General features: G+C 42.8%; 1 protein-coding gene across 4 annotated transcripts in view; it reads right to left on the bottom strand.

The window, feature by feature from the left end:
* The window catches only part of LOC124034644 (glutamate receptor ionotropic, delta-2), a 671,933-nt gene that overhangs the window by 67,516 nt on the left and 588,841 nt on the right, over positions 1-15,576 (bottom strand). For all 4 annotated transcript variants that reach the window (XR_006838605.1, XR_006838606.1, XR_006838607.1 and 1 more), the window contains exon 13: positions 11,929-12,124. Coding sequence is in view for 1 of the 4 variants with exons in the window: in XM_046348089.1 (XP_046204045.1) it covers positions 11,929-12,124 (196 nt within the window). In the remaining 3 variants the exon portion in view is untranslated. The remainder of the gene's footprint in view (positions 1-11,928; positions 12,125-15,576) is intronic.

Raw genomic sequence — 15,576 nt, 5'->3', positions numbered from 1 at the left:
ACAGGGGATGGCTAGGGAGAAGTAGAGAGAGGAGAGGAGAGAGAGGGAAGAAGATGAAAAGGAATGTGTGAAAGTTCCCGTGTCCCAATACACCATCAATTTACATATCTTCTCCCTCAGCCTCCTCTTATTCACTGCAGGACAATATACTGCCCATCCCCCCAACCCTCCCAACGAACCCCCACACCTAATTGCAATTTTCGTCCCTACACTTTCATAGACTTTCTTATTACATGTTTTATAATTACAAACTCCTGCGGCGAGCGGCTGGATGTGTTAAGTCATAATGACAGATCAGTCCATTTAACAGAACTACGGGGGCTACGACGGAGCAGCTATAGCCCGTTCTCACACACACACACACACACACACACACACACACACACACACACACACACACACACACACACACACACACACACACACACACACACACACACACACACACACACACACACACACACACACACACACACACACACACACACACACACACACACACACACACACTCCCTTTATTAGTCTACTATCTTAGCCCTGTGCCCGTATCATCCCTCTTTCTCTCACTCTCTCACATTCTTTCTCTTTCACTTACAGCTCCAGCGCTGTAGGCCAGTTCCTCAGATGCCTAGCAACCATCCCAGTACTAAATCAATCAGCAGACTGAGTTCAGTGCAGGCTAGTCGTGATCTCTCTCTCTCGTTCTCTCTCTCTCTCGTTCTCTCTCTCTCTCTCGTTCTCTCTCTCTCTCTCGTTCTCTCTCTCTCTCTCTCTCTCTCTCTCTCTCTCTCTCTCTCTCTCTCTCTCTCTCTCTCTCTCTCTCTCTCTCTCTCTCTCTCTCTCTCTCTCTCTCTCTCTATGTCTCTATCTCCCTCTTTCTCTCCCTCTCTCTCTCCCTCTCAAATTATTACAGAAAAAGCTCAAACTATCCTAGATTACTGGGATCCATGACTGACGGAGCATCCCTCGGCACCTCCACCACCCTCTAGTGATAGTTAGGTCTCCTCTAGGACACGTGGATACACAGGGGATGGCTAGGGAGCAGTAGAGAGAGGAGGGGAGAGAGAGCGAAGAAGATGAAAAGGAATGTGTGAAAGTTCCCGTGTCCCGATGCACAATCAATTAACATCACTCCTCCCTCTGCCTCCTCTCTCTCTCCCTCTCTTTCTCCCTCTCTCTTTCTCAAATCAAAATAAAATAAAAAACAATTTTATTTGTCACATACACACGGTTAGCAGATGTTAATGCGAGTGTAGCGAAATGCTTGTGCTTCTAGTTCCGACAGTAGAGCAATATCTAACAAGTAATCCAACAAATTCACAACAACTACATTATACACACAAATGTAAAGGGATGGAATAAGAATATGTACATATGGATGAACGATGGTCGTGCGGCATAGGCAAGACGCATAGATGGTTTGAAATACAGTATATACATATGGGATTAGTAATGTAGGATATGTAAACTTTATTAAAGTGGCATTATTAAAGTGACTAGTGATACCTTTATTAAATCCATTTATTAAAGTGGCCAGTGATTTGGGTCTGTATGTTGGCAGCATCCTCTCTACGTTACTGATGGCTGTTTAACCTCTTAAGTCAACCCTCTACTTTTTCGAACATTCTGTCAAAAATCGCGCAACATTTCAGCGCCCTGGTTCTCATGCCAGGAATATAGTATATGCATATGATTAGTATGTGTGGATAGAAAACACTCAGACGTTTATAAAACTGGTTAAATCACGGCTGTGACTATAACAGAACGTGTGTTTCATCGAAAAGCGCAGGAAAATCTGATCACTGAAAATTGGAAAATATATCAATGCGCCACTTGCATCTATTGTCTATGGGAAAGCAAATTACCTGGAGCCGATACTGCAATTCCTACAGCTTCCACACGATGTCAACAGTCTTGTCATTTGCCTAGGCTTTGTTTCTTGGTCAAACGAAGAAGAGACAGCCCATTTCTTCAGGTCTCCGACTGGATATTTTGGTTGAGATTTACCCGGACATTATTTCCAGACGTACAGCTATAGAATATACATCGCCTCGTGATCAATTTGATCGCTTATTAACGTTTACTAATACCTAAAGTTGCATTACAAAAGTATTTCGAAGTGTTTTGTGAAAGTTTATCATCAACTTTTTTAATTTAAAAAAATGACGTTACGTTATAAGACGCTATTTTTTTCCGTTGATCACACAGTCTTCATAGATCGATATCTAGGCTATATATGGACCGATTTAATCGTAAAAAAAGACCCAATAGTGATTATGGGACATCTAGGAGTGCCAACAAAGAAGATGGTCAAAGGTAATGAATGTTTTATATTTTATTTGTGCGTTTTGTGTAGCGCCGACTATGCTAATTATTTTGTTTACGTCCCCTGCGGGTCTTTTGGGGTGTTACATGCTATCAGATAATAGCTTCTCATGCTTTCGCCGAAAAGCATTTAAAAAATCTTACTTGTTGCCTGGATTCACAACGAGTGTAGCTTTAATTCAATACCCTGCATGTGTATTTTAATGAACGTTTGAGTTTTAACGAGTGCTATTAGCATTTAGCGTAGCGCATTTGCATTTCCAGATGTCTAGATGGGACGCCTGCGTGTCAGGTAGGAGCAAGCGGTTAACAGTGTGATGGCGTTGAGATAGAAGCTGTTTTTCAGTCTCTCGGTCACATCTTTGATACACCTGTACTGACCTCGCCTTCTGGATGGTAACGTGGTGAACAGGCAGTGGCTCAGGTGGTTGATGCCCCTGATGATCTTTTTGGGCTTCCTGTGACATCGGGTGTCCTGGAAGGCATGTAGTTTGCCCCAGGTGATGTATTGTGCAGACCTCACTACCCTCTGGACAGCCTTGCGGTTGAGGGCGGTGCAGTTGCCTGTACCAGGAGGTGATACAGCCCGACAGGATGCTCTCGATTGTGCATCAGTAAAAGTGTACATCTGTAAAAGGCTTTAAGGTGACAAGCCAAATTTCTTCAGCCTCCTGAGGTTGAAGAGGCGCTGTTGCGCCTTTTTCACCACACTGCCTGTGTGTATGGACCATTTCAGTTGTCCGTGATGTGTACACAAGGAACTTAAAACGTTCCACCTTCTCCACTACTGTCCTGTTAATGAGGATAGGGGGGTGCTCCCTGCTGTTTCCTGAAGTCCACGATCATCTCCTTTGTTTTGTTGATGTTGAATGAGAGTTTGTATTCCTGACACCACACTCTGAGTGCCGTCACCTCATCCCCGTAGACTGTCTCGACGTTGTTGGTAATCAAGCCCACTACAGTTATATCATCTGCAAACTTGATGATTGAGTTGGAGGTGTGCATGGCCGCGCAGTCATGGGTGAACAGGGAGTACAGGAGGGGGCTGAGCACGCACCCTTGTGGGGCCCCTGTGTTGAGGATCAGCGAAGTGGAAATGTTGTTTCCTACCTTCACCACCTGGGGGAGGGCCGTCAGGAAGTCCAGGACCCAATTTCACAGGGCGGGTTGAGACCCAGGGCCTTAAGCATAATGATGAGCTTGGAGGGTATTATGGTGTTGAATGCTGAGCTGTAGTCAACAAAGAGCATTCTTACATAGGTATTCCTCTTGTCCAGATGGGATAGGTCAGTGTGCAGTGTGATGGCGATTGCATCGTCTGTGGATCTGTTGGGACGGTATGCAAACTGAAGTGGGTCTAGGGTGGCAGGTAATGTAGAGGTGATATGATCCTTGACTAGCCTCTCAAAGCACTTCATGATGACTGAAGTGAGTGCTACGGGGCGATAATAATTTAGTTCACTTATCTTTGCCTTCCTTTGTACAGGAACAATGGTGGCCATCTTGAAGCGTGTGGGGACAACAGACTGGGATAGGGAGCGATTGAATATGTCTGTAAACACACACCAGCCAGCTGATCTGCGCATGCTCTGAGTACGTGGCTAGGGATGCCCTCTGGGCCAGCAGCCTTGCGAAGGTTAACACATTTAAACGTCTTACTCACGTTGGCCATGGAGAATGAGGGGGGGGGTCCACTGTCCTTGGTAGCAGGCTGCGTCGGTGGCACTGTATTATCCTCAAAGCGGGCAAAGAAGGTGTTTAGTTTGTCTGGAAGCAAGACGTCGGTGTCTGTGACGTTGCTGGTTTTCTTTTTGTCGTCTGTAATTGCCTGTAGACCCTGCCACATACGTCTTGTGTCTGGGCCATTGAATTGTGACTCCATTTTGTCCCTATACCAACATTTCGCTTGTTGGATTGCCTTGCGGAGGCAATAACTACACTGTTTATATTCAACCATAATCCCCGACCTCTTTCCATGGTTGAATGCGGTGGTTCACACTTTCAGTTTTGCGCGAATGATGCTGTCTGTCCTGGTTGGGGTAGGTTTTAATAGACACATCTCCAATGCACTTCCTAATTTACTCACTCACCGAGTCAGCGTATAAATCAATGTTATTGTCTGAGGCTTCCCGACACATCTTCCAGTCCACGTGATCAAAACAATCTTGAAGCATGGATTCTGATTGGTCAGACCAGTGTTGAATGGTTCTAGTCATGGGTACATCCTGTTTGAGTTTCTGCCTATATGAAGGTACGAGCAAGATGGAGTCATGGTCGGATTTGCCGCAGGGAGGGCGGGAAGGGCCCTGTATGCATCCCGGAAGTTAGAGTAGCAGTGGTCCAGTGTTTTGCTCGAGCGGGTACTACAGTCAATGTGCTGGTAGAATTTAGGTAGCCTTGTTCTCAAATTAGCTTTGTTAAAATCCCCAGCTTCAATAAATGCAGCCTCAGGATACATGGTTTCCAGTTTAGTCCAGTGAAGTTCTTTCAGGTCCTTCGAGGTATCTGCTTTGGCGGGGGGGGGGGGATATACAGTACAAGGCTGTGACTATAATCGAAGAGAATTCTCTTGGGAGATAATGCGAGTCGGCATTTGATTGTAAGGAATTCTAGGTTAGGTGAACAAAACCACTTGAGTTCCTGTATATTGTTATTGTTACACAATGAGTTGTTAATCATGAGGTATACATCCCCGCCCTTCTTCTTACCAGAGAGATGTACGTTTCTTTCGGCGTGACACATTAAGAAACCCTGTGGCTGTACCGACTGACAACATATCCCGAGTGAACCATGTTTCCGTGAAACAGAGAATGTTACAATCTCTGATGTCTCTCTGGAAGGCAACTCGTGCCCTAATTTCATCCACCTTGCTGTCTAGAGACTGGACATTGGTGAGTAATATGCTCGGAAACGGTGGGTGGTGTGCTTGCCTTCTAAGTCTGACCATTAGGCTGCTCCGTCTGCCTCTCCTGCAGCGACAAAGTTGTTTTGGGTTGGCCTCTGGGATTAGATCCAATGTCCAGGGTGGAGGTCCGAACAAAGGATCAGCTTTTGAAATTCGTATTCCTGGTTGGAATGTTGGTAAGTTGACGTCGCTATTATATCCAATAGTTCTTCCCGGCTGTATGTAATAACACTTAAGATTTTCTAACAATGTAAGAAATAATACAAAAATTACTGCATAGTTTCCTAAGGATTTGAAGATGGGCATCTCTGTCGGCTCCATCTTGCCTCTCTAACTCTCGCGCACTCACTCTCTCCCTTAATCTCTCTCTCTCCCTTTTTCTCTCTCTCTGCCTCTCTGCCTCTCTCTCCCTTTCTCGCTCTCTCTGCATCTCTCTGCCTCTCTCTCCCTTAATCTCTCTCTCCTCTCTCTCTCCCTTAATCTCTCTCTCTGTGCCTCTCTCTCTGTGCCTCTCTCTCCCTTTCTCTCTCTCTCTCTCTCTCCCTTTCTCTCTCTCCCCTCTCTCTCTCTCCCTCTCTCTCTCTCTCTCTTTCTCTCTCTCTCTCTCTCTCTCTCTCTCTCTCTCTCTCTCTCTCTCTCTCTCTCTCTCTCTCTCTCTCTCTCTCTCTTTCCCCTTTTCCATTTCTATCTCTCTCTCCCTCTCTCCATTTCTCTCTCTCTCTCTCTCTTTTACACAGTATCGGCCCATCATGTCTTTGATTTGGCCCTCTCCTTTAATGTCCAGTCTAAATTCTCCCCAGACCCTGCCCTCCCGCTCTCCCATCCTCTCTCAGTACTCTGAGGGACGGGATAACAAAGTCACACTGTTATCTGCATCAAAAGTGGGAAACGATTATTACTGAGGACAATGTGTTTGAAGTTTTGAAATCGAATTACATATCACTGTGAAATGTACAGTAACTAGTTTAGTGATTTAAGAAATTAATTCATGGCCTTCAAAAGTGAAGAACACTGTCAAGCATACTCAGTTCAGATAACTCAACTAATCTTACTTTTTGAGTCAAGCAACACATTGTTTTGTAAGTTACCAGTACTAATTTAATTGAGTGACTTAGAAGGTTCTGTTTTACATTGTCTGTTGTTCAGTAGCCTCAGATATATTGCAGAGACAGGTTCCCGGTATTCTGTTCACCTGTCAGATATGAGCTGGTGACTGGATATCTGCAGAGACAGTTCACACAATGATACATCTGTCATCTACCACAGCTGCCCCGCTATTGCCCGTAACCCTGGCAACTGCCAAGCTCGGACCTGTAGCCCTTGACGACTGGCAAATGCACACACAGGAACATTTTACACACACATAAATACACTCACCATAGGGCTACAGGTCCCTCAGGCACAGAGGGTGATTTAAGAGAGCCATTGGACAGAGTAAACAGGTGTTGGAGAGGCTGTCAGAGCACCAAGCCACTCCAGAGAGCACACACAGTGGGAGAGAGACAGACAGACAGACAGACAGACAGACAGACAGACAGACAGACAGACAGACAGACAGACAGACAGACAGACAGACAGACAGACAGACAGACAGACAGACAGACAGACAGACAGACAGACAGACAGACAGACAGACAGACAGACAGACAGACAGACAGACAGACAGACAGACAGACAGACAGACAGGAGCAGCTCATTGATATGCTCTGTGTAAATAATGTCTCTCCCATTCTTACTGCATCACGCTGTTTAACATATTTCAATATGACAAGAAACTAATGAGGAAACGGGGGGGTGGTGAGAGAGTAAATAAGTGGTTGTACAATGTGAACTCTTTTTCTTGCATCTGTTCTTCTCTTTTCTTTAATTCAATTCTTCAACCACCACCACAGCTACCTTTAGTCACACACTCTTTATGTCTTCATCTCCCTCCATCCCTCCCCCATCCATTGCTCTATCGCTATCACTCTATCTATCACTCTGTCTGTCTGTCTGCCTGCCTGCCTGCCTGCCTGCCTGCCTGCCTGCCTGCCTGCCTGCCTGCCTGCCTGCCTGCCTGCCTGCGCAATACAAGCCCTTGATAATGAAGTTGGCACATTGAGAAAAATGACTGAGATCACTTTGAGCACCGCAGTGTAAAGGACGGCCTCATTTGTAGTCAGCCAAAGACACTTCCCATCTCCCTCTCCTTACCTCCCTCCCCTCTATCTCTTAGCCATTACCATTTCCTCCTGCATCAAGGGAAGAACCAAGTAGCAGAAGGATGATTAACCATAACCTGAGTTATTAGCATAATATTTATAGCTACTCTCATTAGTCCAGACAGAGCAGCATACATATGTGGAAGTGGCGGCCATTTTAAAAGAGAAGTTGTACAGCCTCGGATTCAGGCCGCTTGAGAATGACCAGTGATTGGAACCATAGTGTTAGAGTAGTGTTTCATGGTATACTGGAAAGGCCAATAGTATTTAATAAAACATGTACTGTGCATTCAGAAAGTATTCAGACCCCTTGACTTTTTCCACATTTTGTTATGTTACAGACTTATTCTAAAATGGATTACATAGTTTTTCCCCCCTCAACAGTCTACATACAATACCCAATAATGGCAAATCAAAAATAGATTTTTTGAATTTTTTGCAAATGTATTTAAAAAAATAACTTAAATATCACATTTACATATGTTTTCAGATCCTTTACTCAGTACTTTATTGAAGCACCTCTGGCAGAGATTATAGCCTTGAGTCTTCTTGGGGAGGACACTACAAGCTTGGCACACCTGTATTTGGGGAGTTTCTCCCATTCTTGTCTGTAGATCCTATCAGGCTCTGTCAGGTTTGATGGGGAGCGTTGCTGCACAGCTATTTTCAGGTCTCTCCAGAGATGTTCGATCGGGTTCAAGTCCGGGCTCTGGCTGGGCCACTCAAGGACCTTCAGAGACTTGTCCCGAAGCCACTCCTACAGTGTCTTGGCTGCGTGCTGAGGGTCGTTGTCCTGTTGGAAGGTGAACCTTTGCCCCAGTCTGAGGCCCTGAGCACTCTGGAGCAGGTATCCAGATCCATCAGATGTAGTGATCACGATATAATAGCCATATCTAGGAAAAGTTCCAAAGGCTGGACCTAATATAGTGTATAAGAGGTCATACTAGACGTTTTATAGCGATTCCTATGTTGTTGATGTAAAGAATATTTGTTGGTCCGTGGTGCATAATGAGGAGCAAACAGACGCCGCACTTGACACATTTATGAAATTGCTTATCCCAGTAATAAGCATGCACCCATTAAGGAAATTAATGTAAAAACTGTTAAATCCCCGTGGATTGATGAAGAATTGAAAAAATGTATGGTTGAGAGGGATGAGGCAAAAGGAATGGCAAATAAGTCTGGCTGCACAACCGATTGGCAAACGTCTTGCAAATTGAGAAATCATGTGACTAAACTGAATATAAAGAAGAAGAAACAAGGGGATACCTAGTCAGTTGTACTGCTGAATGCCTTCAACTGAAAAGTGTCTTCTGCATTTTAACCCAACCTCTGAATCAGAGAGGTGCGGGGGGCTGCCATAATTGACATCCACGTCTTCAGCGCCCGGGGAACAACACATGCCACCAGAGGTTTTTTGACAGTCCCCAAGTCCAGAACAGACTGTGGGAGGCACACAGTACTACATAGAGCCATGACTACATGGAACTCTATTCCACATCAGGTAACTTGCCGGACCCCAGGAAGAGTAGCTACTGCAAATACAAAAATCATCAAGGCTCTCTGTACTTTGCTCTGTTCTTCTTTCCCTCGATACTGACTAGTCTCTCAGTCCCTGCCTCTGAAAAAAACATCCCAACAGCATGATACTGACACCACCATGCTTCACTGTAGGGATGGTGCAAGGTTTCCTCCAGACGTCACGCTTGGCATTCAGGCTAAAGCATTCAATCTTGGTTTCATCAGACCCGAGAATCTTGTTTCTCATGGTCTGAGTCCTTTAGGTGTCTTTTGTCAAACTCCAAGTGGACTGTCATGTGCCTTTTACTGAGGAGTGGCTTCCATCTGGCCACTCTACCACAAAGGCCTGATTGCTGGAGTGCTGCAGAGATGATTGTCCCTCTGGAAGGTTCTCACATCTCCACAGAGGAACTCTGGGACTCTGTCAAAATTAACATTCGGTTCTTGGTCACCTCCCTGACCAAGACCCCTTTCCCCCGATTTCCTAGTTTGGCTGGGCAGCCAGCTCTAGGAAGAGTCTTGGTGGTTCCAAACGTCTTCCATTTAAGAATGATGGAGGCCACTGTGTTCTTGGGGACCTTCAATACCGCAGAAAGTTATTTGTACCCTTCCTCAGATCTGTGCCGCGACACAATCCTGTCTCGGAGCTCTACGGACAATTCCTTCAACCTCATGGCTTGGTTTTTGCTCTGACATGTACTGTTAACTGTGGGACCTTATATAGACAGGTGTGTGCCTTTCCAAATCATGTCCAATCAATTGAATTTACCACAGGTGGACTCCAATCAAGTTGTAGAAACATCTTAAAGATGATCAATGGTAACAGGATACACCTGAGCTCAATTTCAAGTGTCATAACAAAGGTTCTGAATACACATGTAAATAAGGTATGTTTTTTATTTATAATAAATTTGCAAAAAAATCTAAAAACCTGTTTTCACTTTGTCATTATGGGTTATTGTGTGTAGATTGATGAGCAAAACAATTCATGTAATCCATTTTAGAATAAGGCTGTAACGTAACAAAATGTGTAAAAAGTTAAGGGGTTGGAATACTTATCTGATGCACTGCATTTAAAGGTGTTAAAAGTGTGTACAGTTTTTTTTTTTTACTAATGAAAGGTAATTTTATGTATGTCGATGAAATATCAGTGAAAACCTTACACAGAATTATGGTTCCCTATGGACTGCAATAACATTGCATAACATTGATTGGCATTCACATCCTACTAGGCAAATGGCTGTGATATCAAGAACAGGTGGATCATATACAAGAGTATTGAATCTTCTGAGCTTATATTGCAAATGGCTACGATATGAAGAATAGATGTGGAATCTAAAAGTCTATTGAACGTTCTGAGTTTAGACTGAAGTGGCAGAGATTGGCATTGCTACCCCTAACGTAACGTCCTTCAGGGCTCTGCTATATATTCCCGATAAGATAAACACAGTGGCTCTGACAGATAATACTATTCTGCTACAATGATTGCAATCTGAACAGTGTTGGGGAGAAAATCCATACTGCCTGGGACTGAAAGGTTTATTGACAGTGTGTGGAACACAGAACTGTCAGCACTCGACCGACAGGACATAGGATACAGCACTCGAACGACAGGACATAGGATACAGCACTCGACCGACAGGACATAGGATACAGCACTCGACCGACAGGACATAGGATACAGCACTCGACCGACAGGACATAGGATACAGCACTCGACCGACAGGACATAGGATACAGCACTCGACCGACAGGACATAGGATACAGCACTCGACCGACAGGACATAGGATACAGCACGACAGGACATAGGATACAGCACTCGACCGACAGGACATAGGATACAGCACTCGACCGACAGGACATAGGATACAAGAAGGAAAACGAGATCCACAAAACAAACTATAGGGGACCAAAGGAGGGCTGCTGGAGTCACCGGCCCTCCTGACAAAAGATACTGATTTCCAGAGATACCGCTTGAAAACAAACAGAGAAACGGAATTAAACAAAACCTTTAAAAAAGGCACAAAAAATAGAACTATTCTGGGTTAGGAGACAAACTGGTCCTGCATGGGATCGAGTCAGGGACACCAATATTCCACTAGAGGGAGATGTTGAGCCTACAGCCCGGTGATAAAGGGAGGGAGGGGGGGGGATAATAAGAGAGACAAATACATGGAGAGTAAGAGTGCAGTGGGAATGACGGCTTGCATTAAGCTTCATAGTTGTTGTACTTGTCTGCTACTCCGGGGGTATCACCCCTGTCATGCAATATTTATCCGAGCACCTGTGAGTGCTGATCATCTCAACAAAACGCTGCCTAATTCATGAAACCAAGCTATTCAGCCCTAATAATCTTTATGTCGAGGAGACGAAGGCTTGAAGCCATAATTCACTAATTTATCTTCGCTTTAGTTGCTGCTACCAAGTGTGCATCCCAAATGGCAACCTACTCTCTATATAGTATACTGCTTTAAACCAGAGCCCTATGAGTCCTGGTCAAAAGTAGTGCACTAAATAGGGAATAGGGTGCAACCCAAATGGCAACCTATGTTGGTTCCAATTTACGAATTAAAATATTTTATACGAAAATAAAAGAACACCAGGGAGGATCTATACAATTATACGTTTATATTGAGAGATAACAAATGACACATTTATGTACCTGTACACATACTAATATATACTCACTCAATGTACTGTACGTACCATTGGATAAAATTATCTAAATGAAAACCTACAGGACGGAAGATCTCCAGGAAGAGGGTTGGGCTGAAAACCTACAGGCCAGTAGATCTCCAGGAAGAGGGTTGGACTGAAAACCTACAGGACTGTAGATCTCCAGGAAGAGGGTTGGACTGAAAACCTACAGGACTGTAGATCTCCAGGAAGAGGGTTGGACTGAAAACCTACAGGACTGTAGATCTCCGGGAAGCGGGTTGGGCAGGCCTGGTGTAGACCATGTAAAGTGGTGTACCTTGCGGATGCCCTCCTTGGACTCGTCCACGTTGTTTTCGGCCCCTCCGGTGCGGTTGATCATGCGCCACATCTGGGAGTACATGGGGTCCCTCTCAAAGGGGTTCATGGCCTTACTGCGCACCTGCTCATACACAGCCGAGTCCAACACCGTCCCGTACGGCAACTCTGTCTGCTTGGAAAGGTCTTGGAGAGACCTATAGAGAGAGACAGAAGGGGGAGGTTATGGGAAATGTAGTTCACCATGTACACATACATACATTAGAACATGGGGTTGACATGGAACTACACTTGAAGTTTAAAAAATCAGACTCCACACCCACACACCTACCGAGGCACCACACACAGAGTCAGTGCCGAGATCATAACTTGAAGTTAATTTAGGGTAAGCCAGTGAACCAACTGTTAAGAAGCTCCCTGTAGTTCCATTAAAAGAGGTATAATGGAGGGATGTCATAAAAGCACTAGTGAGTAGAGTCATACCATCTCCACCTCAAGGGAAATGAAGGTATTTTAATTACAATGCAACAGTCTTCAAACACTCACCATTTACAACTGTAATAAAAAAACATGACTGGGACTAATGACTGTTTGTTTGTCAAATTGCTTTAACAGAAGCCACCGATGTAATTAGGAGAACAACAAGTGTATCACCGTCACTACTATGAAACAGCTGTTGTTACCATCACTACTATGAAACAGCTGTTGTTACCATCACTACTATAAAACATCTGTTGTTACCATCACTACTATAAAACATCTGTTGTTACCATCACTACTATAAAACATCTGTTGTTACCATCACTACTATAAAACATCTGTTGTTACCATCACTACTATGACACTTCTGTTGTTACCATCACTACTATGAAACAGCTGTTGTTACCATCACTACTATGAAACAGCTGTTGTTACCATCACTACTATGAAACAGCTGTTGTTACCATCACTACTATAAAACATCTGTTGTTACCATCACTACTATAAAACATCTGTTGTTACCATCACTACTATAAAACATCTGTTGTTACCATCACTACTATAAAACATCTGTTGTTACCATCACTACTATAAAACATCTGTTGTTACCATCACTACTATGACACTTCTGTTGTTACCATCACTACTATGAAACAGCTGTTGTTACCATCACTACTATGAAACAGCTGTTGTTACCATCACTACTATGAAACAGCTGTTGTTACCATCACTACTATGACACAGCTGTTGTTACCATCACTACTATGAAACAGCTGTTGTTACCATCACTACTATGACACTTCTGTTGTTACCATCACTACTATGAAACAGCTGTTGTTACCATCACTACTATAAAACATCTGTTGTTACCATCACTACTATGAAACAGCTGTTGTTACCATCACTACTATGAAACAGCTGTTGTTACCATCACTACTATGAAACAGCTGTTGTTACCATCACTACTATGACACTTCTGTTGTTACCATCACTACTATGAAACAGCTGTTGTTACCATCACTACTATGAAACAGCTGTTGTTACCATCACTACTATGAAACAGCTGTTGTTACCATCACTACTATGAAACAGCTGTTGTTACCATCACTACTATGACACTTCTGTTGTTACCATCACTACTATGAAACAGCTGTTGTTACCATCACTACTATGAAACATCTGTTGTTACCATCACTACTATGACACTTCTGTTGTTACCATCACTACTATGAAACAGCTGTTGTTACCATCACTACTATGAAACAGCTGTTGTTACCATCACTACTATGACACTTCTGTTGTTACCATCACTACTATGAAACATCTGTTGTTACCATCACTACTATGAAACAGCTGTTGTTACCATCACTACTATGACACTTCTGTTGTTACCATCACTACTATGAAACAGCTGTTGTTACCATCACTACTATAAAACATCTGTTGTTACCATCACTACTATGAAACAGCTGTTGTTACCATCACTACTATGAAACAGCTGTTGTTACCATCACTACTATGACACTTCTGTTGTTACCATCACTACTATGAAACATCTGTTGTTACCATCACTACTATGAAACAGCTGTTGTTACCATCACTACTATGACACTTCTGTTGTTACCATCACTACTATGAAACATCTGTTGTTACCATCACTACTATGAAACAGCTGTTGTTACCATCACTACTATGACACTTCTGTTGTTACCATCACTACTATGAAACAGCTGTTGATACCATCACTACTATGAAACAGATGTTGTTACCATCACTACTATGAAACAGCTGTTGTTACCATCACTACTATGACACTTCTGTTGTTACCATCACTACTATGAAACAGCTGTTGTTACCATCACTACTATGAAACAGCTGTTGTTACCATCACTACTATGAAACAGCTGTTGTTACCATCACTACTATGAAACAGCTGTTGTTACCATCACTACTATGACACTTCTGTTGTTACCATCACTACTATGAAACAGCTGTTGTTACCATCACTACTATGAAACAGCTGTTGTTACCATCACTACTATGACACTTCTGTTGTTACCATCACTACTATGAAACAGCTGTTGTTACCATCACTACTATAAAACATCTGTTGTTACCATCACTACTATAAAACAGCTGTTGTTACCATCACTACTATAAAACAGCTGTTGTTACCATCACTACTATTAAACATCTGTTGTTACCATCACTACTATTAAACATCTGTTGTTACCATCACTACTATAAAACAGCTGTTGTTACCATCACTACTATTAAACATCTGTTGTTACCATCACTACTATTAAACGTCTGTTGTTACCATCACTACTATAAAACAGCTGTTGTTACCATCACTACTATTAAACATCTGTTGTTACCATCACTACTATTAAACATCTGTTGTTACCATCACTACTATAAAACAGCTGTTGTTACCATCACTACTATAAAACATCTGTTGTTACCATCACTACTATAAAACATCTGTTGTTACCATCACTACTATTAAACATCTGTTGTTACCATCACTACTATAAAACATCTGTTGTTACCATCACTACTATTAAACATCTGTTGTTACCATCACTACTATTAAACATCTGTTGTTACCATCACTACTATTAAACATCTGTTGTTTACTACTATAAACATCTGTTGTTACCATCACTACTATTAAACATCTGTTGTTACCATCACTACTATTAAACATCTGTTGTTACCATCACTACTATTAAACATCTGTTGTTACCATCACTACAATTAAACGTCTGTTGTTACCATCACTACTATTAAACATCTGTTGTTACCATCACTACTATAAAACATCTGTTGTTACCATCACTACTATTAAACGTCTGTTGTTACCATCACTACTACAAAGCTTATGTTGTTACCATCACTACTATGACACTTCTGTTGTTACCATCACTACTATTAAACATCTGTTGTTACCATCACTACTATGACACTTCTGTTGTTACCATCACTACTATAAAACGTCTGTTGTTACCATCACTACTACAAAGCTTATATTGTTACCATCACTACTATGACACTTCTGTTGTTACCATCACTACTATAAAACATCTGTTGTTACCATCACTACTATGACACTTCTGTTGTTACCATCACTACTATAAAACGTCTGTTGTTACCATCACTACTATAA

Source organism: Oncorhynchus gorbuscha, linkage group LG04 (genome assembly GCF_021184085.1).
Source record: "Oncorhynchus gorbuscha isolate QuinsamMale2020 ecotype Even-year linkage group LG04, OgorEven_v1.0, whole genome shotgun sequence".
Lineage (NCBI taxonomy): Eukaryota > Metazoa > Chordata > Actinopteri > Salmoniformes > Salmonidae > Oncorhynchus > Oncorhynchus gorbuscha.
This window is presented reverse-complemented; position numbering and strand designations above follow the sequence as displayed.